The following is a 26,276-nucleotide window of genomic DNA, read 5'->3' as shown; positions in this document are numbered from 1 at the left end:
GAACAGTAATACTCTCAGAACATTTCTTGCCACGTATCTGTTGCAGCACTAGTGTACTATAAACAAAGGGTAACTATGCTTTCTCTAATAAAGGCAAAGTGAGTATGACAGGTGGAGCAAGTTGTCTTAACCCTAAAGTCAATGAAAATACATGAGTTTTCCACTTGTGAAAAAAAGACAAATCTGACATTAGCTAAAAAACAGGACTTCCACTTAGTTTTTTCCCACTCTGTGGTGAGGTGTCTGGCCTTCAGTATGGCTAAAAAAATGGATTAACCTGAGCAATATAAGGGATTAAAGTTTAATTAGAACAGCCATGTGAGTTAGACACCACACAGATCCCTTCCATATATGCCATACAAGAGTTTTGTGCTACCATAACTTCTGGTATTTCTTTGACTTCACAGACTTGTTAGGGAAAAGCAGGAAAGTGTCTTGTCAATTCAACCATAAGGAGCATTCTGCTAGATACAGTACTAACTCATGAGATCAGAATCTGCACATTAAGATCAAACGTACATCAATGGCTTTAACGCCTACATACATACCATCCAAAATAACGTCCCTGTAGCAAGAGCTGCATACTGTTCAATTGTAGAAAGCACACTGAAGATAAGGCATATCAGCACAATGAGGAAGCTGCAAATAAAAAAAAAATAAATAAAATAAAAAAAAAAAATACACACTTATGTAACAGTCTAATAAGAACACAGAGGGATGTCAGATAATTACACCATTACAAATTATCTGTACACACACAGAAGTCATTTGTATTGGATTATCTTAAAACACAGCTGGTAAGTTTGAGTGATCCTGCTTCATGTTGACGACTTTCTCTTCAGACACTAAATTTTTGGGTTGGACATTAACAAATAAAGCCACACATTATTAGCTTTAGCCTACTTCTAAACCTTGCTATTTCCTAGCCCCTCCAGAAAACAGCATTTCTTGCTCTTTCCCATTGCAGGGACTACTACAGCTGAACCACCACCTCACCCCCAACATTTCAAATACTTGCATTTTTGCTGCTCCAAATTCTAATAAACTGCAAAAGAAAAAACAACTAAGCCAGTATTTAACAGCCTCTGCCCACACTGTCTTTTATAACCAATCCCCAAAAGGCCCCAGATAAATAAAATCTAACATTTGGTATCTGAAATACAACCTAGGTGTGATTCCATTTTTTTAAATAAACAAAACTTCAGACCAACTATCAGAGAGAGCTAGAGACTAAACATATGAGTTTGTTCCCTGGTCCCCCCTGCCCAGGTGAGTCCTTAAAGAGAGGGTTCTGGTTCTCTGGAGAGTGTCCAGTGGAAGACCACAGAGATGATCAGTAGTTTGACCCTCTCATGAGGAGGGATTGCAGGAGCTCGGCCTGTTTAGTCTAGAGAAGAGGAGACTGAGGGGGATCTCATTAGTGCATATAAATATCTCAAAGGTGGTTGCCAGGAGGATGGTGCCAGGCTCTTCTCAGTGGTGCCCAGTGACAGGACAAGGAGCAATGGCCATAAACTAAAACACAATAAGTTTCACCTCAACATGAGAAAGAACTACTTTAGGTTGAGGGTGGCAGAGCACTGAAAGAAACTCTGGAAACATTCAAAACCCTCCTGGACACATTCCTGAGTAACCTGCTGTAGGTGGCCCTGCTTTGGCAGTGGGGTCAAACTAGATGATCTCCGGAGGTCCCACCAAACCTATAATGGTTCTGTGATTCTGTAAGATTCTGGACTGGTGGGGAGTTGCAGCAAACACAGCCCAACTGCCTGTAGCCCCCAGAAAGCCTCTTCCCCCAGATGGAAAGCAAGGCTGCTCAGCCCCACAGCCTCTGCCTTCAAACCCCTTCCCTGAGCAGCTTCAGCTGTACCCATCACCCCAAAGGACTGCTGCTTGCACTAAAGGAACATAAGGCATTTGGGAAGCAAAACATTTAACACTTGAACTGGATGCTATCCACTATACACTGGCATAGGCAGCTTCCAGTTCCCAAACAACTGCGTGCTTCTTTTTAAAACATGACAAGAGCAGTGAACAAGACTTAAAACATTCACTTATTAAACACAGAGCTAATTATTAAGGATATTTTTCACAATTCTGTTGAGACAAGCAATACCAGTCCCTTGGACTTGACAGAAACCTGCTGCAAAATCCAGCAACTACATCATTGTGTGTTCCCTGTTACAGATCTCCAAAATGGTTAATCAGGGTGGGTTTTTTTCCCCTTAGAAAAAACAGCAACAACAAAAAAAAAAAAAGATGCAATAAATAAAACTGAGCTCAAGAGGAGAAATATTAAAATCAACCATCAGTGGCTGCAAACTGGCGGAGCCTTTATCTTTTTCACATAAGTGAGAACTTGATTGGGTGAATCTTTTGAAAGGCCGTGTGAGTCCAGTGCACACACAGACAGTTGATACTGTAAATATTACAAAATTGTGGAGAGGAGGTTTGAAGGTAATTAGGCACAAAAATCAAATTAGTAAGTGATAATGAACTGAAGTTAGGGAAGAGATTATCATATATCAACACAAACACACATGTGATAATATACTTCTACCTAGGCAAAGTATGAATATGTGCTTTCAATTTATCTCTAAAATCCTCTCATTTTACCTTCTATCTCTTAACTTCAGCTATTCTTAAATAGAAGGGAGGTGTGCAGACAGGGGTATGCAAAGATGAGCCAGTCATATGAACCATAACATAAATATTACCCAAGTGTCCAGCCCTTCTATCTGCAATATTCCCACAATTGCTTAAGACCAATACACATGACAACATGAACATAATATGGGTTCAGTTACATAGAGGCAGCTAATGGTCTCTGTACAAAAGGTCCAACATAGATGGAAGTATGCATGGAAGTGTGCAGGGATGCTGGGGAGGGACAATTCATTACGGACTGTAGTGACAGGACAAGGGGTAACAGGTTAAAATTTAAACAGGGGAAGTTTAGATTGAATATAAGGAAGAAATTCTTTACTGTTAGGGTGGTGACACACCAGAATGGTTTGCCCAGGGAGGTTGTGAATGCTCCATCACTGGCAGTGTTCAAGGCCAGGTTGGACGAAGCCTTGGGTGATATGTTTTAGAGCGAGGTGTCCCTGCCCATGGCAGGGGAGTTGGAACTTGATGATCTTAAGGTCCTTTCCAACCCTAACTATTCTGTGATTCTAAGTATCAGTTCAAAGCAAAGAACAAGTTGCATGGGATGGTGCAAGCTTTCTGAACACACCTTGAACAGTAACAGTTAATATTTGTTCTATCCTTTAATAATAGTAAAATTGTTAGAAGTGTAATTTGGCCAGTATATCCAATATATGAACCCACAAGAGGGCACCAAAGCAAAGACTATCCCATTTCTATACTTCTCCTAAACAAACACAACTGAAGAGAACCTAATAAGGATTGAAGGTGTGTGAGAGAACCTAGTAAGGATTGAAGTCTGTGTGCCTAAGTGACAGGTAAATAAACTTAGGGTAAATTGTTTGCCAAACCTCTTTGCTTGTTACTATTAGTGAAACTGAAGGCTGACACAGGAACTGCATCAAGTACCAGTAACTGCACTACTTACTTTTATGGGTTTTCATTCACATGGACGTGTTTCAGGCTTACTAATTTTACTATTTTTTTTTCCCACCCCCAGAAAAACCTCTTGAAATTTATTGTTGTGCTCTTTCAGGTTGAAGCACAAGACACCTTCATACCCAAAAATACACATTATCCCCAGCAAAATGAAGGTGTTTAGTCAGATATTGCTTAGTCAGATAGGCTGAGTCTCTTGGAAACCAACAATCTTTTATCTTCTGAAACTCGTTGATTGTTTATCCTCCATGTGCAAATGAGACCATCTTCAAGAAAGGAAGCAAAGTGGTGAGTTCAGGCGGTTATCAGCTCTAATCTAACTCCTACATTGTGGGGCCAAGTAAGCACTAGAGATGAGGTGATATAATGTGAAGTCTTTCATATTGCATGTCCCAGGTTACAAAGTAGCATCTGCCTGCTTATAGATAAGTCATAGATACTGCATCACTAGATTCACTCAAACGCACTTAGCTTTGTAGTTAACTCATGTCTAACAGTTCTATGTTTCTTTCAAAAGCAAGAATGTTGCACACCATTTTTTCCTTGTCCAAGGTCAGGTAAGAGCTTGCTCAAGTCTGCTCTTTACTTTCAAACACCTTTTATTCATTGCAGCTATTAATCTTGTAGGTATCCAACTATTAGTGCCCTTGCATACATGGAATACTATTTTAGCTTATACCTTCTGGATCTGTGCTCTTTTATTTCTGGCCTGAGGTCAGTGCCTAGTTGCAGTTCATCCTCTCTGTCTACTGGAGAAAATGACAGAAACTTAAAAAAGAAAAAAATCTGAAAATTAAAAAAAAAATAAATAAAAAAAATTCATTTCTTCTATGTCTCTGGTACCACTCTGCCTAAGCCTCCTTCTTGAATCTCTGTCTGCACCTTACTTTTGGGCAACAGGATTGCCTCTCTTTGAAAGCACAGCTTTGTTCAGTCACACACTTGATTAGTCACCAACTGTGCAACTTCTTCACCAAACCTGTAATTCATGGGGTGGGTTGGTTGTATTTTTGTGGGATTTTGTTTGTTTTTTACAGAGTAAATGACTTTTTTTGCTATTTAGCTTTCAACTGTGATGGGTTTCATAGGTAAAGACAGTTGTACACACACACACACACACACACACACACACACACACACAGAAAATAGCCTCCTCTAAGCATACAGCTTTGAGGATCTGGAAGGATGACACTGAAAATGAACAACATGAGTGTGCAGATTAAATATGGGCAGATTCTTATCTCAATCATCACAGTTTTCAAACTATAATGCTGCAACATATCCAGTTCATGTTAGTTCATTAAAACATATAACAGCACCATTATTTCATATTTCATCTCCACAGCTAACACATACTGACACTTCCTTCTCAGGTGGTGAACACAAAGGTCAATGGTATCATAAAAGGACATTTTTATGCAGCTTTCCAGGCAACAAAAATAATTATTGAAGTGAGCACTTATACTGACAACTTCAGGTAAGACACACAATGAAGACAGGAGATCACTTTTTCACTTTGTCATATATTCTGTTCCATTCTAGGCCAGAGAAATTATTCTTACTTAATTTTCATCAGGAAAATCCTGATGAAAAACCCAACAGGTTTAATACTACTACAACTCAACATAAATCCCTAACCACCTCACACAGTACTACACAGTCACTTCCACGGTGCAGCTAGGTAAACATTCATACTAATCCATATCAAGTAATTTCATAGTGCAGCTAGGCTCCAGTTCTTTCTTGTTCTTTCATTCAAAGCATTTGGGGATTGCTGGGGGTGGGGTGGGAATAAAAAATGGTAGAAGTTAGAATTGGAATAGGTAGAACTTGTGGAGGAGGACAGGTGAGAGAGGACAGGACTCTAGATGATAAACAGCATTGCCAGGAAGGTAACACAGGAGAGGAATTTGGCTTATGGGATCATCATGAAGGTGTACTGTCAAGTAAAAATGCGTTTTAAAAGTGAGAAACTCAGATAGGGTTGTTTTTTTTAAAAAAAAGGAAATGGGGTTTCACCATGAAGAGAAAACTTTTACCCTTAATGAAATTCACACATATAAATAACCTGTATGCATAAGTCTTATGCAGAACTCTTTATCAAGTCTGAACTGAACACTGGAAACACACTTATTCTGTCATGAGTACAGACTATCGGAGCACAGTGCCAGTCTACTAATACAAGACTAAATGAGCATTCAATTATACAAGTGGTGGACATCAGAGTCCTCTGTCACTCCCTCCATTAAAAAAAAAAAAGCGTTTGTTTTTAAGAGAATGTTCTGGTGAAGGTCCCTGATTAGAATGAGGGAGTCCCTGATTAGAATGAAGGAGCTCTGTACTTCAGGTCATCTTTGCCCATACCTTGGTCCAACTTTGAAACTTCTTGAAACTCATGTATTTTTCTTCCGCAATGTCTGTGAGCTCTCTAATGCTTGAATGAAAACTGTTTAACAACTGCATTAGTTGTGTTGCCTAACCAGCTCAGCTAACGTGCTTAGGAGAGAATCATTTAACTTCTGAAAATATATAAACTTTAATTTGGGTCTAGATCCATTAAACAGGCCAAAGTATGAAAGAAAAAAATATACATAAATATATACAATAATTACTGTACCATGGAGTTAGAGGAGATCGGCAACCTATAAATAATTTAGTCCTGATAACAAAAAAAAAAAGAAAAGTGGTGGTTTCAATCTCTAGCCATGCATCTCAGGCTTTTTGCATGGCTTTCCTCTAAGGATCTGTCTTATCTTTTTCTGCTTTGTTTTTAAGGCAGAGGAAGGAAGGAAGAGTACAGCCCCTTCCCATCTTCCAGCCTGCCTGTGCCATGAAGATGCCCAGCAGAAGGGGAAGTATATTTGCATTCATGCAGAGAAGCATGATTCCCTCCAGGAGCTGTCTACAAGAGTTTCCTGTACAATACATGCTTTCTCTCTGCTATGTCCTACACAGGTCAAGCTAGTAGACAGTTGTCACTTGCCATCAAAAAACTATAACAAAGTGTGAATGCTCTGTCTGCGTTAGTTCTAGGTCTATCAGATCGAGCTTCCTGTTAATATGTATTTGTTCCAACTGCGAGGCAAAGTATAGTTGGTGCTTCCTGAAGGAAACAATGGCATAATTTTTAACCAGCTCCTTCACTCCTTGTCAAAGAAATCCTGCCTTCTAGCTCTCATCTGAGAAAGCAGTTTTATTGTACAAGAAAGATCATACATAATACAGGGCAGTCTGACACCAAGAAAAACAAGTTAGCTATACAGTTAAATAAGCAAGGCTTCTGTCACACTTATGTGGCTCTTCTGGAAGATTAGAGTCTGTTAAAATAATTTAAATTATGGGCAGTGTACCAAAACACAAAACACACAATGAATCAAAAATCATTTAGGATACAGCATTAGAATTATTGCAGGAAAGGCATTTAAGGTCTTGGCAAAGGGCATGATTGCAGAAGAAATGCAAACCAGACGTCAAGATGCTTCAAGAGGAAAGGTTAACTGCTTACAAAAAGCAATGTTATTGCATCCTGCAACGACGTATTAGTTCCTTTGAGAATAGGCATGGTTGAACAAGAAAAAGATGATAGGTACTGTGTCAGAAACTGGAAAAAGTATATGCTACATTTGAAACAAGTGCATGACCCAAGAGATATGAAACACTGGACTGCAGAAAATTCATCAGGGCTCCTCAAATCATTCATAATGAGCTTTCAATGTGTCTGATCATTAACATGAAATCCCAACACAGCAACATGGCAGCCATGGAAGGAATAAGTGCACATGCACAGTGGGGAAAGGAATAGGGAATTCACCCAAAGGAATAGGGAATTCACCCAGTGCTACAAACCAAAAGAACTTTTGCACTTCTTTTCACACGCACTTCAGGCTTAGCAAGTGAAAATTCATTAGTGCTCTTACTTTAGAAAAACGCAGTGATTATACTATAAAAGAAGTGAAAGATTTTCTCTTACTATTGGTGGTTTGATGAAACACGACAAACGAGGAGATGTAATTTTTAGAGCTTGTTTCATTTGCAACATCTGATCTTCACTTTTTATGACTCTAAAAAATTTCCTTTAGGAAACCAGTACAATCCTGTGTGCTGTCCTCATTCTCTCAATTCCACATTCAGGTTTGCTCCAATCCTGCAGCACCCCGTCATGCAAAGCGAAGTGCATCATCCAGCAGCATATTCCAAAAGACTTCACCTACTGTGCACTCATTGCCTGCAGCTCTAACACACCACAGGATGCATCTCAAGGTGTGCATCAGTGCCAGATACAGCCTACACTTGGTTTAATCCTACATACAAGCAATAAGCAGAACTGAACCACAGCTTTTCAGCTGCCAAGGAAAGTCACTTGGTGGTTGCAGTACCAGCAAAAGAACAGGTAACATCCCTCAAAAGGCCCCCTAAGGATCCGAGGCTAAACTATCCTCACGCTGTGCTATTGCCACAGCGAGGGTGGACATCTGCCTTATTTTACACAATAGACAGATTTAGGCAAAACCAAAGTTGCAAACAGGGGCTTAGGACAATTCATCAGTTGCATATCACAACTGAAAGCAAATGGTTTGTTCTTATCGTAATGGAGGATTTTCTTTATTACATAAATTTTCATTTTAATGAGAGGGAAAAAATATAGGAGATAGGTATGTTCTAGAAACTGAGTGCCACAACAGAAGCAGAAGTTATTTTCTAGATGGAATTTTATACAGCTCATCTGAGGGCTCACTACATCACTATTCCACTTTTCTTGTAAAAGCAGATTCAAGGCAGCAGAGTTCAAAATAATTAAGTATCCAAATATTAAAAGAAAAATACTAAAAGTTTTGAGACTTTGTAAAACCCAGTGTTTGAAAATTTGCCAAGCTTAGATTATTGCACTGCTTTGCTGTTATCAAACTTAAATTAAATAAATTTTTCTAAATGAAATCTGTACCTTTTTTCTTTAAATGAAATTACTTTCCTTAAATACACAATATTTCTCTAAACAAACAACACGGCTTCTTATGACTTCTCTTGTTTGGGCTGGATAGACTTTATTTTGATAGTTGCATCTGGCAGAGCATTTGCAAGAGCTGTATCTATTACTCCTTTTTTTTGTTTGTTTTCCTATTTGCTTTCATCACAGCAGGACCATTAAAAAATCACTTTCCCTCCCCAATTAAAGACCAAAGGACATTGTATTATGCTTCCTAAAGTATATGCATCCCATATACTGAAAAAAAACTAGACTCAGACAGCTTTTCAGCTCACAGAATGCTTGCTTAGTAACCAGCTTCTGAATATGGCACATAGCCAAGTGTGTTACTTAGTTGCTGGCTGGGGTTAAAACATTACACCAACTAAGAACCCTATCCTACACCAAAGAAGTAAACCAAGGCAGAATAAAGGAAATGTTGTCTTCACACCCAAGGAGAGTGGCACTACCCCACAATGTTGTACAACTTATTTAATAGTGCACACAAACTCATATACTAATTTTATTGCAGTACAAATCAGGACTTACTCTTCTGTATGTTCTATAAAGACAAACCATACCACCAGCTCACTAAAAATCCACAGAAGAGGAAGATAATACTGACATTCTTGGCAGCATCCTTTATATTTACCTGTGAAGAGAGTGAAACAGTGATGGGGACTAAAAAGCCACAGATACATAAGCATATACATGGGGAAGAAGTAATCACAACTTGAGCTTTTGACCTGAATAGATGCTTAATTTGGTTTATTCTAGATACTACTGAAGTGACACCAGACCCGAAAAACTCTGGCCTGCTCCCTCATCTGATCCCCCAAATGCCTTTTTGTATTCCTTTCTTTTGAAACAACTCTGTCTGAAAGGTACATTCATCAGTGCTGGCAAGTAAGATGAAGACCGTGAGAAAGATCTGAAGCTGGGATAAGTACTCTCACCACCGTTTCCATTACAATCCTCTGCCTTAATTACCTAATGGTATCTAAAGTTGACAGATGCTTTCATAGAAATCAATATTGCCACCTTATTTTGAGCTTTTCCACATTCAGTTCTCTCCTGCACCTTTCTAGGGGAGAAACATGGCATGCTTAATGCAAAACAGCTTTGAAGAAAGGAAGAGAAGCTATATGACGCGTTAACGTTCCTAGGGTGAAAGCAGAATAATTCAGCAGATAGACATATTTCCATTTCCAGAGGGGAGAAAGTGTTTGATGGAGGAGAGACATACTGATTGGAAGCTATGGCAACTTGACCGTATCAGTTTGCTTTAAGCATGATGGAAATTTTCAAGTGCCCCTGGAGGAAGAGAATTAAAAGAGTCTAGAAAGTGACAGGCAGTTTTTACATTCACAGCAACAGAATTTTTCTGTAAATACAAGAGTCTCTATAAATAAATGCCAAAAAAATACAGAAATGCTCAATACTCATTTTATAAGAAAGTTAATACTTCAGTGTATCAGTAGCATTCCTCCAACAGCAATCTATTTACCAGTCTACAGCAGCAGCCGTAGGTGGTGTGACCATAGATAGCAGAGGATATGAGTGAACCCAGATTCACAGGGAAAATTAGCATCTTTTAAAATTAACTAATAAAGGTGGAAGGAAATTAGGCAAATTCTGAAGCATTAAATTGAAGACTCGCTTGACTAAACTTACTTGTCTTTTCCAGCCATACCTGTCAGCCAATGTACCAAACAGAAAAAAAATGGATTAAATCCTAATAGGATACTAAAGGAAAGCAATACAATTAAGAAAGAAAAAAAGTAAAGTCCTCTGCCGCAAAGAAAACAAAGTAGCATTGAAAGAAAAGTGTTCAAGAATATCATAGTCAGTTCTGAGGCCTCCACATTACATTATACAATGATTTACTGTCCAAAATAACTTCAAATAGGACTTCAAACATGTACACTCAACTACCAAAGAACTTCCTTGCAAGAAAAGTTAAGATGAAGTAATCAAAGGTGTAAGATGCTTCATGCACTAACTTTACAGGAAGGGCTTTAATTCAGCAATACAATGGCTCTACATAAGTAACAAAAATTCAGCTATTAACTGGACACACAACCTTCCTGTAGGCACAGTAATGGTCTCACTGCTGAAGCTGCCAGACATGCCCTTTATTTTTCCTCTCCACGATTTTTTCTGTAGTTAGAATTTTAAAAGACTTGCCCACTTATAATGAGCACAACATTTAGCTATAAAAATAGTAGTTTATATTATAAACATTAGTATATTGATTTACAGTATTATCCCCAACCAGCACTAAATAAAAGCATACTTAGTATAACATTATACAAGAAAAAAAAATGCATTAGCATGTGAGTACCTATTGCCATTGTCAACTTCAGCTACTCAAACAGCATGCTTCCACTCAAAAAAACATGCAACATCTGAACATTTCTGAGAGCTCTTCTGATGCTCCAGAATAAAGAAACCCTATTTATTTTGTAGAATAATCTTAAATTCTCATTCATGTAACTTCAGGAGCAAGGATTTCTCAAAGTTCATTTATGAGAATGAGACCTGAGAGATGGCAGTGTTTTGTGGCCCACAGCCTTAGGAAGGGAAAGCTAGTACCAGTCCCTTTAAAGTCAGGTGTACAACACCAACTTATCTCCATAAGGAGCTGGCAAATATTTTGATATATGTGTAAATGTTATTTTCCACTTGTGAATGAGATCTCAGGTTAAGTATTCCAATTGATAGATTTTATGTATTTTCTTAAGATTTCCAACTCTGAAGGTCTCAGGACTAGCAGCAACTGTGGTGGGAAAGGTCAGTGTACTCGTGTAGACCAGCTGCTTAGGCTGTCCATCACACTACCTTTGAAGCAATCAAAAAAGAACAGAGCAAAGAAAGCCTTGGATGAAAACTCCCTCTGAACATTGTTATGCTTGTCTATCTCCCTGAACGTAAAAAGAATTGTTCCTAATCTTCATCATTTAAGGCTGTAATTTGACACTATCCTTTAACATGTAGTTAATCTCATTTGAATTCAACTGGACATTAAGCACTTGAATAAATGCTTGCTGAAATTGGGTTTCGCTCAGGGCAGATTCCAGCTCAAAAGTGCAATTTCATTGGAAACAGCAGAGAAAGCTTAGCTATGAAATTTAGTTTAGGATTATTAAGATCTTCCAATATTTTTCATACTTCCAATATATCATTGCAAGGCAGTATAAAGAAGCAATGGTGCAGTGCATGGGAGACAGCACACTTCCCAGTTTACTATTCCTGTGTTAACACAGACATAAGCCACAGATTTCTGTCTAAGCTCTTACTAAGGCTTTCAAACTATGCCTAACAAGTGCTTGCTAACAGCATGTAATACATTTCTGAAAACAGTGATACAAGCCAGAAAAAGGCAAAAAAAAAGTTTAAATTCTATGGCACTTTAATTGACTTGAATAATAAATGGAATTTCAGTTAAATGTTATCATTTCAAGGCCTGACATTATAAATAAATGTTTAAATATGAACTTCTTCAAATTGCATGGAGGCAAGCATGCAGTACATCTCCAACTTTAAGATGTCAAAAATACTAAATTACTTACATTTAAGACTCAAAAGAATTCCACCTCATTTAAGCTTTATAAATATCAGAAGCATTAGGGCATTAAACCATAGTAAGTATTATTTCATACTGCATATTTCTTTTTAAAGTGCCAATATTTCTAAGTATGTACTTAGGTTTTTTACATGGAACCTACAACGAATAGTCATCATAAACATAAATTCAAATACACAAAACTAAGTACAAGATTGCAAGCCCTTATTAGAGGCAGACCTTGAAAAGCTCTCTCTGGGAAGTCACTGTTTCATGGCTAAACTGCCAGGAAATATAAAATGATGATTTTTTGTCAAAGTTCAGTGCCCTTGATATTAAGCTGCCATTTCAAGTGTATGTTTAGAAAGTGTCAGTAAAATGTATTGATATGATCTGCCAACATATTAAGACCATCCATTTGAGTAATGTATGACCTCATGGCAAAATTATGCTTTATACTATTCTTGGCCCTAAACTGGTAGACATTTCAAACAAGTATTAACAACATTGAAACAGCATACAAAAGAAAACTGCAGAGTCAAGTTTACCCACCTATGTGACTGCAGTAAATGCAGATCTTTCCATGTGCATAACTGGATGCCAGTCACAATATTCAGTAAGGTACTCTCTACAAGCCATTCATTTCATGGTATCTATTAATTCTACTTGTTCAGTTTTCAATCAGGGGACTTTATTGTTTAGAACTACATCCTGCAGATTCTGGCAGCAATGCACTGAGAGTTAAAAAAGCAGAGATGAAAGCTGAAGAGCAAAAAACGGTACCACAGAATAGACTGTCAAGAACATGAAAGCTTTTGCTTTGCTTTTTAACAAACAAGGATTTGTGTGGTTATAATGAAAGCTATTAAAAGCAGTCTAATATTTTGAAGGCACAAGTCTAATATTTGAAGGCACTTATCCGGAAGTGCATCATAATTAAACCATTACACTTCACGTGCCTCAGGTAACCCATAAAATTTTTCTACATAAGGACCAGATTTCCATGCAGGAGCTCAGCCGTTATTCTTTTGATTAGATTTTCAACTTAAAACACCTTTTGAACACATAGCTCTAGTTACAGATGCTAATTGCTTTTGACCACTCAATCTTTATTGAATTTAATAAACCACAGTCAGGTGGAAGATTCATGATCTTGTTTCTGTGCTAGTCGATAAATTTTACAATAACTAAGAGGAGGTAAAAATTATGATATCCAGGACATTACTCACCTTGCAAGTCACAAGACAAAGAAAATTACAGAGGACAAAAATTGTTCATCTTCCTATTTAAACTGTAAGTTTAATGAAGTATTTCTTATTTCCAAATTATTTTAGCAACAGGCTTGCCCAACTTAATTTTTAATGCTGGTGTTTTTTTCAGAATGGGCTAAGAAGGTCCAATAGAGTTCAGAATTTCAGAGCAGACGATGCAGGAGTTCATCAATCTCAAAACCCAACCTGCAATAATTAACATTGTTTTTAAAGACACAAAGCACTTCAAAATCTGCAGAAGGCTGAGGAACACCAGTAACACCAAACAACATTAAAAGAGAAGCCAGGAGTACAGGGTAAGCCTGAAGGACATGGTTTGATTACGGACATTATTGAAATGGCACCTGTGCCATTGGAGAATACTTTCCTATGTAGTTTCACATTCATCAGTACAAACAAAAGCATTGTTCTACTTGGAAAGACTTTGGCAGCAGATTTGGGAAAATAACAAAGTATCTCTAATGTGCGTAGCACATAACATTTGTTTCATAATCTGATGGAACAGAATTAATTTCTTGACCAGCCGACAGGATATGCTTAATTAAAACAACAACAAAAAAAAAAGTAGAAGGGAACTTTCTTAGTCTATGTACTCCCTTTTTTCTTCTCCAAGCAACTGCCTGGTTAGATTCCTGCTCTAGGCCGTCTGTGTGTAACTACCACATGAAGCAACACTGAGTGCCAGAAGCTGGATACCAGTGCAAACCTCTGGCTTTTACATTTCTTACATATTATTTAAATTTTCCTTAATTTTTATTCAATAAGTACTGTAGATGGTAGTACAGATATTGACTATCTGCTGCCCAAATGGCCACAACCAGTAAAAATTATAGGTGAATAAATAAATACCAAGCTCCTATGCCCAAGGTATCTTCCCCATAAAATAATCACTTTTAGAAAAGAGGGTATTACAAACGGTCTCAAAAAAAGAACTTAAAGACAACTTATTTGTAAAACTTCACATTTCCAGATTTCCTTTTCATACAGTTTCTAATTACTCAGTACATACCAAGTGAGACCATCATAAGAAAGTCATGCTACTGTGAGGTAACCTAACAAAATCCATTGATGTGAATTCTTAACTGGGAATAAGAGTCAATTTCATATCATCCACCTCTGACACAGATTCATGGAAGAACTGTATCTTGTAATGGAAATATATTCTTTTCAGTGGAATTCTGGCTCCAGACCTACATTTCAGCTCAGAAAATCCTAGCACTGCAGATAAAGAAATGTAGGGCACATTAGCAAACAAAACATTTAATTTTTGAGCCATGAAGTCATGAACTCCCTCAGCAATAGACTTTAATAAAAAGCCCAATTATACTTTACAGTGAGAAGCTCCTTTAGCCAGAACAACAATCCCTGAACTTTCAAATGTGATTCATGACATTTTTGTGCCTTACCCACACCGGCACAGAGACACGTGCCCACTTAAGCATAACTTAAAATAATATCACTCCCACAGTAAAGAAGAAACAGGCTTCTCCTTAACCAACAAAAATCCCATGTTCAGAAGATTTTTTTTCAGACACTGACTCCTTTAGATAAGGGTAAATAGTCAGACAAATTGTTGCTGTTCCCTTTCATGAGTAAGAGAGAAGCACAGGAACAGTTTGGGGGATAGAAACCACCAGAAGTAGAGCACTCTTGAGAGTCAGGGTCAAAAGGGCTCAGTGAAGAAACAAATGAAGACAGTCTGGAGTAACACAGGCATGGGAGGAAGAAGGAGGCTCCTGAGGGAAGACTCCAGCAGATGGCCCCAAAGCAGCACCAAGTCTTCTCAGAACATGTCATTGAAAATAAGCGCCACTTCCAGCACTTTTTGGCAAAGGCAAGCTGAAGTCCCAGCTCTAGTCCTGTCTGCTGGCACTGATGAACTAGAGAGACACTCTTGTTTCACTAAAATGAGTGAAAGCTTTGCTTTATTTATGTATTTATTTTCTCAGAACATAAATTAATATACAAAACTAAATCTGGTCAAAAGCCATCAGCACTTGAATAGACATTCATCTTTAAATTCAAGTTTTCTAAGCACATGTTGTCTATTTTTATCCTTCCTTCTCTCTGGCTTAGACAATAAAAGACAAGACACTAATTGTCTTAGAAAAGCAAAAAGAAATAAAAAAAGCCTTTTCCCCTTCCCTTTTTCCCATAAAAATGGAAATTTTACATTTCAGAGAAAAATTAGAATTGTCTATAGTAAGTTTCCTTTTGAGACAAGTCCTTTTATATTGAAATTTTTTTCAATGGATATCCTGATCCTGCCCTTCATAAGTCATTAAATATCATTTCAATATAACAAAAATCACAAGGTTAGTGTTGCACAGCTTTTTAAAAGCGTCTTCTAGTGAGATTTAAAAACTTCAATTCATTGTAGAAAGCATTTTAAGCAGACATTTTCCAGTAATGACAGGTCAGAAAGAGGGTACTGCACATATCTCATTATATGTCATTAGTCACACACTTCCAAGGTTACTTGCGTCAAAGCTCTTTTAAGAAACTTAGGAATGGTTTCTCCTACAAGAACATCTAAAAGGCACACACTCAAAAGCAATGCATTCTGGTTAAAAATTACGGCATTCTGAAATGGGACTTTCAAGTGTCTCATGAAAATGTCCTACTTAAGACTATTCCTTCAGAAAGTTTTTTTCATTAATCACAGCTGAAAACCAAACTGGCCTTCTTCTGTGTTCAGGAAGACATGCTTGGCCCCAGTGCAGCCGTGCTGATTGATTAACTTGCTGTCTTAGAAAATAAAAGGTTTAAAAAGAAAGAAGTTTCCAATTTTTGTATTTTATTTATCTAATGTGACAATGGGATAAAGAGCAGCAGATGCTAGCACATTTAGGCAGGCGAGTCTGTCACAGGGTAAACAATAACCCTGTACAGGGACAACTGCACCAGTTAAAACACTGTCCATAAAAAGTGTTTAGAAGTCTTGGAAAGCTGAGTTTTGGGGTGGGGATGAGAAGGATTTGTTTTATTATTGCTGCACCATGAGAAATGAGAAGGCTTGGAAGAGAATTTTGTTTTCATTATTAACAATCAGCCTGTATGTAGCTCATTAGAAGTGAAGAAACCTATTCATAAAGACATATTTACAGATTACCTCTCTATCCATGGTAAACCTCCACATACAATAATACACATACATAATGACTATAGAGAACCTCAGAGCTACCAAAGCAATTGACAAATTAAGGATGGCCATCTTTTCCATGCTTTGCAATATACACTGTGACAAGATAAGTCTACTTCTAGATCTCTTAATTTGCATTGAGATCTCCCATTCCATGGTCTTCTCCACTTAGTACTTTAAAGTATCCTGTACTCTTACTATATTTTTTCCTAAATTCCACGACCTTCTTATTTGCCAACTATCAACTAGTCATGCATTAAAACCAGATACTCCAGAAATATCTTATAAAACAAGAAATTGAAGTTCTGCGTAACTTCTACCCCAATATACTTCCTGATTTCAGGTAGTTCCCTTGTTCTTACAGACTGACATTTACTAAAAGCATATTGCATACTATATATCGCAGGTTTGCAGGCACAGAGCACTTCTTTGATCAGATTAAGCCTAAAAAAAATATCGAAAATGGATACTAGCTGCTTTCTAAGTACATGCAAACTTCCACTTCTGTGACCTATGTAGCGAGTATTGTCTTCCTTTGCTATCAAAGAAAAAATGAAGACCAGAAAGGTTAAGTAACTTATACAAGGTCATAAAGCAAGTCTAATGCAGAGCTGAAGACTGATCCCCAAGGCCCTGGCTCCTAACAGTGAGTCTCTTGCAGTTAGATTTCCACAAGCTGGCTTGGCCAGCTTTTCTCATCAAAGAAGCCAGCAGGCAGGGAGAGAGAATCCTCCAGCCATTCACTGATTCAAGCGCAGGCACCACCACCAAGCCTGGGTGCAGACATCACAGGAAATGTTTCTTGCCAGCTCAGGAGAGACAAAGGCAGCTGTATCACAGCAAGTCCAGCACACCCACCAGCTTGCTAGCCATCTACCCTGGTGGCCAATGCTAAGCATGCTGGTGATCAGTACTGTCAAGTGGGAAACCCTGAAAAACCAGGACAACACTCAAGAAAGATCCTGATCCATTCCTTATACACCCCTGGTACCCTCTCCTCCCTGTCTTCTAAAGAAGGAGTCCATATAGGGAGGGCAACCCCTGCATTCACCCTCAGCATAAGTGAGACATCCTGCCTGACAGTACGGAGGGTGTAGGAACATAAGGACTAAAGGTTCCCACCCTCATTTTTAACATCCATCTCTGTATTTTCTGTTCCTACAATACACACCACTGACACCCCCACAATGCAACACTGATTATAGGCTGTTGTCTCCCATCAGAAACTGCTTAACTACGTCATTATGACAACTAGGAAGAAATTTGATAAACTATGTGTTTAAATAGTAAGATATTTACACCTTTTTGAAAAGGCTTTCAGAAAGTTGCTCATAAGCATGGTAGAAAGTATTTGCTTGATAACTTGACTCAAAGGAAAGAAAGCAGAACATAAGAGTTGATAAAAGTCCCTAAATTTACCTTATGACACTGAGAAAATGATACAGAGTGGATAAGCTGAAGGCCTTCAAAAAACCAAAGTCAAGCCACAGAGTTTATACCTGATACAAATTAAAAGGGAGACACCACTGGTAATGCTAGCAGAACAGTGAAAGGACAAAATCATCCAATTTAGTGGAAATTAAATAATCCAATGAATAGAAATTGCTGACAGCAATAAAGCCATATCTAATCCAAAGTAACAGGAATACAGATATACTGGTATTTGTGCACATCATACATCAAGAGAGGGGCTGACTTGCAGTCATATCAGTGTATCATAATACAGCATTCTACAATATCATGCAGTACCAATACAGGATGATCAGCCACTGTCTTGTCTTCGCTCAGAATGTAGTTTAAGGCTTAGATTTGTTTTGTGTTTAAGGACAGAAGGACAGCAGGATTAAAGACTTTAGCCATACCATTTTTTCCATCGAAGATTAAGCTTTATAGGAAATTACTGTATAACTCTAAAATCATAGTTCAAATTATGTTAAAGTCAACTTGTCTCAGTTCCATAAACCAGTGTTTAGGGTTAGGTGATCAGTCAAAATTTATCTGTCCTCAGCTACATGCCTCCAGGCTTGGAAGGTAAAAGACAGTTTGGTTGCTAGAATCGCATAGAGCCTAAAAGGGAAACCACAGCATAACCATATGCAGGCACATACTAACATTTTATATCACATTTCCTTTAGAAGCTGAGAGATCATCTTACTCTCTGAAATTGCAGATTGTTCTAAAAGTTTTATCTCTTGTGGTCTATTATCACATCATCCTGAACACATTTTACATTACCCATCAAACTAGACAGGGTCAGGCCCTGTTACTGCTTCAGCAGGAGACAGCATGTGAATACCAGGTGCCACAGATTCCCAAAGCTTGGCTGGAGGTACTACTTGATGCACTTGAAACTGGATGCAATGTCAAGGGCATCTAGAAGAGCTACTACTGCTATATGCTTACTGCTGAATGGAGTGGGTGACTTAGTGGCAACAGAGGCAGAGGCATTCAATGCCCTCTTTGCCTCAGTCTCACTGACCCCTCTGCTAAGATGCAAGGCTCAAGGAGGAGATTGACTACCAGGATCGATCAACTAACTGGGATTGAGTTAATGGTGATTTGTGAGAACTCATCCTATAAAAGGTCATGGGACCAGACATGTTACATCTGAAAGTGCTGAGAGAAGTGGACTATGTCACCATGATTTGTCATTCTGAGGGCAACAAAGGTGGGGTAAAGGGTCCCCTGACAAGTGGAGAAAGGTTAATCTTCCACACATCTTCAAAACAGCCAAAAAAAAAAAGCTAACAGCAGAGACTTTTCTCTATGCAACAGAGCTGAGAAAGTTAAAGCCTACACAGCCATTTTCAGTGTCCTGCTGTGGCTAAGACTGCCACAAACCATAAGCACTCTTATTCAGTTCTACTGGAATTTCACCCTCAAAAGTGATATCTCCACTGAGCCACAGACACAGGGGCATGAAGCCAAGAATGGAGCAATCAGGAAAAAGGAAATCCCTTGCATCACAAGATTCATCTGTCTGAAACCATCTGGAAACTGACTCTTCAGGATATAAAGTTCACAGCACACTTTCTAAAGGAATTCAAGCAAAAAAGATTCACAAGTTTCCTGGGCTTTGACCCAGAATAGACTTGAACATCCTTCTCTGGTTCGATGTAGTTCAGAGGAAGATTTAAGTGAGAGGTAAAAATTTTCCACGTTAAGACAGAAAGCCCCTTCCTCATCAAGACAGAAGTCCCTTCATCATCCTTATCCAACCAGTCCCAGTCAATCCACTTATTCCCAAAAGGATTAAATCCTGCCGTTTCATATCTTGGGGGTGATAAGATGAACAGAACTCCAAGAACCCTAAAATCGGGGAGAAAAATGCAACAGCCACTCCCTTCAAATCAGAATTTTGGGGGAGTACTATGAGCAACTTATTAGCCAGCATGGAATCAGGAAGCCTTCTGGCATTTGCAAGTTTCAACCCTTTTTAACATGAAGACACAGAGAAATCATGGTGCGAGACTCACGATGCTAGTAAAAGTTGCACTAAGTCCTAACAATTTTCTCCCATAAGTTTTTTGAGTTGGAAAAGTGACTTTTGTTTCCACCAGCAGAATGACTTTCCACCTTGCATGAATGAGTCCATTAGATTCAGTATAAGAATAAAGCCATTGGTGCTTTTACCTTTGTCCATGAGCCCAACACAAATATAGCAGGAAATGATAGTCACTCCCCTGATCTTCCTGTGTGAAACAGTATTTTTCAGCCCTCACAGGAATGAGAAAAGAAAAATATGCATTTTTTTTTTTTTTTTTTAGGAAATGGTTTTATATTTTTCTTTTAATAAGTTTCATTTGTTGATTGCAACCCACCACAACAGCAGCTACACTGAAGCTTCAGAGGGGAGAGAAAAAAAAAAAAAAAAAAGGAAAAATATAAGATTCAACATAATGTGCTTTAAGCAGCAGCCCTCACAAAGTGCCTTAAGGGTAGAGGATAGACTTGTCAGGTAGCATGCAGAGGTTAAAAATTTGCATGAAGAATTTCCTAACTACCAGTTATTCTTCCTGAGAAGATCAGCTTGGTGACCTGTCAGGTCATAAACATTCAAACACACACTCTTTTAGCAGCAGAAGTTACCAAAAGATCTTAAATGGTAGGCTTCTAAGGACTATTGCTATCATGTTTTGAGCTGCCCACCATACACCGACCAAATCCTACCAAAGAGATTTCAGACATTTCCTAACAAGCTGTGGGATATAAAATCTGTCTCTGTCATGACTTTAGGTGGAAACAGTTGATGATAATTTTCTTTTCTCCCCATTTTCCAGTCTTCTAAACTCACGTTTTTTGCTTTTTTTTCTCCTCCTTTGTCACTGCAGCAAAGGGAACAAGCAAGAAAATATTCTTCGTGGCCCACTTTCAGTAATTTAAAAGTAAACAGAGAAGCAGAAATTTTCAGAAAGAAAATGCTCAACATGTGGATATCTGGAGGTTTGCAATATGTTTTGAATATTAATTAGCTTCCTAATTGGTATTTTTTAGAGTTAGGAAGTCTTCAAGCCAGGTTAAAAAAAGTGCAGATATAGTCCAAAGGAGTGCCCTCAAATGATCATTGCTTGGTATTTCTGGAGACAATATCCAGTATTTCTGTGAAATTAATGAAACTTTCAGGCAAACAAGAAATCAATTCATTTACAATGACAGAATCTTAGAATAGTTTGGGTTGGAAGCAACCTTCAAAGGTCATCTAGTTCAAACCCACAACAATGAGCAGGGACATCTTCAACTAGATCAGGTTGCCCAGAACCACATCCATCCAATTTATTTTTGGTTCTTTCACTGCTGTTGTTTATTCAGTCTCTCAAAGTAAATTTATTTCTTTGCGCTTTTGATACTACTTGAAATAGATAACCAAATACTCAAGTGAATTCGTCATTTCAAAGAGAGCTCCACTTTTACACTATCAGTTGCAAAGACACCACACACACAGTGGCTCAGAGAAGAACAAGCTGAAGTACACACAGATACATTATTTGTGTCACATGGGGAAAGACAGCAGCCATGGATTACTCCACTGAATACTGGCAGCTGCAGTAGACTTCTAGGTTTGCAGATGCAAATGACAAATAGCTATGGGCATGCTGTACTTACAGAGGTCAAAGGGAGGGGGGGGGAAACCCTTCCAAGCCCACAATGCAAGAGCATATCCATCTGCAGAATGCCACATACATTTACTTCTCCCAGGTATGTTGACAGCACTCAGTAACAATCCGGTTCATATAAGTACACACCAGATGAACAACCCATCCTATCATCATGTGCTATTGTTCACACACGAGTTCTTCCTAATGCCATTTAAATAATCAACATGGAAACTCTTGACGCAAACAGCCTTTGTTTCTTCTGCAAAAGTTTTGTAACATTAACTCATTAACCATAAATATTTAAAGTGTAGCTCCTAACACTGTTTCCCCTAGACCACTATGCTGCTGTTACGAAGGTGCCGCTTTCAAACTTGTGTTTTATCTGAATGGCTTTTTACCAGCGGTTCCCAAATAAGGCAGGGAAGCAAGTCCAACACGTCCAAGGTCACAGTTTGCATGTCAGATTGCACTGATGCTTTTAACTGTTGCAGTTTCCCACCTTGAGAGGACAGGAAACTAAAGGTCTTCTGGGTAATCAAATGCACATGTAGAAACAATAAAATACACCCATAAAAAGATGAGTGCCAAGCTTATTAACACAGTCCACTTTGCCAGAAATGGCAGCTAGCTCTAACTGTTCTTAGACACCTTTTGCCCATTTTTTTTTTTAAGTACAACTGGGGTGCAAACAATCAATGGCCCTAGAAGCCATCACAAAAAAAATAATTCAAAACAAAGAGAAAAAGGACATCTGAAACTTCCAATGTGTCTGTTATCTGCATGCTGCATTTTTCCATATTCCTGGAATATCATGTTTAGCACAAGATGGATAATGAAGGCTATGCTTCGTTGTCATTTCTGTATAACATCTGTTAAACTAAAAATGTTATGAACAGGTTATCCTGAACAACAGATATGCCAAGCCAAGCAGAAGAAAGCAAAATCTTTCTGAAGGATAGTTTATCAATTGCTCATGCAGCTGCTTTTCCAATACACCATTTCATTGTTGCTTTCACTTGAAAAGATACTTAGAAAACTATTTGCAGTCACAGGGGTCAATAAGGAAGCACAGGGACTCCACTGAACTAGACACCCTACAGGCACACCCAGAATATAAAGATACTCTCTCCTCTGAGGAACTCTGAAGTCTAAGAAAATAAATAAAACTGCAAAAAAAGAGGCAAGTAGGGGGCTGAAAAGCAACACCACCATATTTGCTAGGGAATGGAGGTATTTCTATGTGTCAATCAAGTACTCTTCTAAGCATCACAAGACAAAAGACATAACAAGGGACTTGAATAACAAGGTAGCCTTGGGAAAAATACATCTAACTTCCCACTTCTTCAGAGAAGCTATGAGAATTGATTATCTGTTCTTCCCCCTCAAAAATGTTGCAAATATATTTAAAAAACAAGCAAATAAAACCTAGAAAGTATTTCTATAGTTTTTAGCCTTTCTTGATGATTGGGGTTTAGGGAGTTTTTTGTTCATTACCTGAAAGACACAAGAGTTTAACTTGAACGCATACTCAAAGTTCTTCAAAGAGAGGAACACAAGTGTGTATAGCTTACCTAAGGATATTTTCACTTTATTCACGCTGTTGAATTTTTTCCTTTGAATTGTCAATCATTAGCATGAATTTATTTTGAAGGTAAATTGACAGTTCTGACGAAAAAAGTTTCTCATTCCAAATTAGGGGTTTAATTAATCCTTAAATACTAATTAATTTCTCATTTGCCTCATTTGAGGAGTCTTTAATATATACTTCTATTATCTGTTATTATTCTTGACTTTTTTTCAATCCTCCTTTTAAAAGTGTCACTTGTTTCATTAATACAGGGAAAAGTTTACAATTGCTTGAACTAAGCATTACAATATGCTTGGAGGTCTGATAACGAGACACAGGTTACTAGCATTTCTACTTGCTTTCCCTTTTCTCTTCCAAAGTATCCTCCCACTAAAAGAAAAATGAAGAGAACAAAATGTAGGGCAAGCATAATTTAGTTTCACTGGCCCTGATTTTATGTTACTTTAGAGAAAAAGAAAAAAAAAAAACTTTTCAAAAATGTTGAGTCAATTTTCACTATCAGAAGACTGTCTTTACAAGAGGCTCAAAAAGGTGTGTTAGTTCTGGAGTACCTGAAATATACATAACCATACCTATTCAGACTAGATTATTTCAATGTAAGTTTTCTTCCTTTTTCAACTATTGTTACCCCAGCTATTGTAGACCTGGAAACTAGATTTAAACATAACTGTTTCCTATCACCCCAAACGAATAGGAAAAATAAAAAGAACTCTGTTGTCTAAGCAGCAATAAAAATGGCACCCACACTTCATTAAGAAATCATTTTTAAAACTGTCCATTAAACACAATGTATTACTTATACTCTAAATACAAAAGTACAGCTTCCTGTAGCAAATTAAATTACTTAAAAGTTCATTTTCTATCACTGCCTGAAGCTTTGCTGGTACAAAAGCATACCAGAAAATGAACCATTGGCCACCTGAGTTCCCTGGTCCCTGTTTGCATCAGGCACTTCAAAGGATACAGCCTTGAGAAGGACAGATTTCTCAACCTTATCTTTGCCTCAGTTAATACATCCTGAAGTGAAATATTTGGAAAATATCACTGAGTTAACAGCACAACAAAACCATTTTTAGTTTGACACAAAAGGAAGCACATTATTTTCATTTGTTTCTGGGCACTTTCAAACAAAGCAAAGGATAGGTTCACACAGGGACTCAAACACTGTTTACATGCAGGAGGAAACTGATGATAGTACTACCAGTGTTTAGGAGGTTCATACACTGAGAGGTGATGTAGTCTGAGGCTCTGCAACTGTAGTATAGCACTGCAATAATCCATGAGTGAGATCAAGTACTTCAAGAATTTCAAATAAAGATGCCTTTGGATTTTAAGATGCAGTGATGCAGACAGCAAAGTATATTTCAGCTTGTATGATTCCAAATGTGTGTAACAGGAGAGAAGGGAATATGATTAACCTCAGAGTTTCACAGCAATTAGTTGAAAGTTGCACGCGTATGGGAATCTAGTTGCCAGGCAGCACAGAAATTTACAGCACTAAATTCAGGTTGAGTTGAGGAAACTATGCCTGTCAGCAAGAATTTAGCCATACGCCTACCCATGCCGGCTTCTCCATTCACAATACGAACACTGCAGCAGAGCATATACAATACCCAATCACCACCAAGTAAATAAACAGCTATTACATTATAGGAACTCACGTGTTTTAAAGAGATCCCAGAGAATGTATAAGCAAAAATTAATGATGGGTTCTGGCCTTCTTTAACCCTGGAGGAATATTTTTCTTGGAGGAGGGGTCAGTTTGATATTGCGGCCTCTTAATTTACTGAACTTTAGAATTACTAGAGAAATGGCTCCTGCCAGCTGCCTGAAAACCACACAGTAATGGTGGATTCATAAAAGCCTTTGCCACACACCTGCATTTGCAGCTTTTAAACAGCTTGAGAGCTAGAGGATTATAAAAGAATGCTGACAGCAGTCTTCAGGTGTGGTAGTTCCATTCAGCAAACACTAAAGAGGCTTTCCAAACTTTTATGCCCCTGCCTCAGCCTCTAGCCACATACTAGAACAGAATTTCTGTGCTGTGGAAACACATAACAAGATGGTAAAGGAAGAGCGATAAACAAGTACCCTCAGGGTGTTACTGCACTTCTCTGGCCAACAGTATTTAAGGAAGTTTGAAATGCTCTTCAGATAAGGATATCTAGACTTAATAACCTTCCTGTTGGGTTAACTATGCCACCACACCGAAAACTTACCTGTTTAATTTTGCTGCTTTAGCTGGTATTACATGAACTTCTGCCCCTTCTTCACTCTGCATTTCTCCTTGGCTTTCTATTTTCTTTTGTTTTTCCTAAGATATATATCATACAATCATAGCAAACATGCCTTTAGCAGGCCCATACAGAAGACCCACAGATTAAGATGACTGAAAACAAATGAGAGTGCACATCATCAGAGGATAAAGTATGTTTGAGTACTTTCTGAATGAACACTTAAGCAGTGCCTTTTGATTACTTTTTTTTAAACTCAACATTTCAAATATTCTACCACACTGAAATAAGCAATAGTCTGACCTACAGGGAAGAACTAAAACTGAAATAGAAGTTTCCACAAAAAACAAAAACAAAAACAAACCCTAAAACCACTGAAAGAAGAACAGATTGTTACGCATAACTCCATGGCAGAACTCAGACTGATTTGTTCAGTAGCCCTGGAAGGCAGGCTTCAGCTCACTGGGCTGGCCCAGGCAAGGTCCCTTTCATAAACATCTGCCACTAATCTTCTGGTTGCTTACAGCACCTTTCATTCCATGCACTACACTCTGCTTTCAACAGGATGTGTCCCAGCCTTAGAGAAGATAGCTGTGCTTGAGGCTAGCAAAAAAGGAAAACTGTTGTGGAGGCCATCCCATGATACACTTCACCAGAAGACTCCAGCATGATCGTTGCACCTAGTAACCTCTACCATGAAGCAATGTGGTTTGGTGGTAAACATCGTGCACACACACACACACAAAAATTAAAAAATTAAATAAAATTTGAAAAGATAGCAGCCTGACTGCATTTTTAAAGAGCAGCTGTGCTCAAACCAGATTACAGA

The 26,276-nt window shown here is 38.1% G+C and overlaps 1 protein-coding gene across 5 annotated transcripts in view; it reads right to left on the bottom strand.

The window, feature by feature from the left end:
* Positions 1-26,276, bottom strand: part of KCNQ1 (potassium voltage-gated channel subfamily Q member 1) — a 404,325-nt gene that overhangs the window by 319,686 nt on the left and 58,363 nt on the right. For all 5 annotated transcript variants that reach the window (XM_061342452.1, XM_061342448.1, XM_061342450.1 and 2 more), the window contains exon 2: positions 549-639. In XM_061342452.1, coding sequence (XP_061198436.1) covers positions 549-551 — 3 coding nt within the window. In that variant the 5' untranslated portion in view covers positions 552-639. The remainder of the gene's footprint in view (positions 1-548; positions 640-26,276) is intronic.

The sequence above is a fragment of the Neopsephotus bourkii genome, unplaced genomic scaffold, assembly GCF_033783945.1.
Source record: "Neopsephotus bourkii isolate Nb327-2 ecotype Australia unplaced genomic scaffold, CSIRO-AGI_Nbou_v1 NB_1792, whole genome shotgun sequence".
Classification (NCBI taxonomy): domain Eukaryota; kingdom Metazoa; phylum Chordata; class Aves; order Psittaciformes; family Psittacidae; genus Neopsephotus; species Neopsephotus bourkii.
The sequence above is the reverse complement of the archived record's forward strand: the minus strand, read 5'-3'. Positions and strand labels throughout refer to the sequence as shown.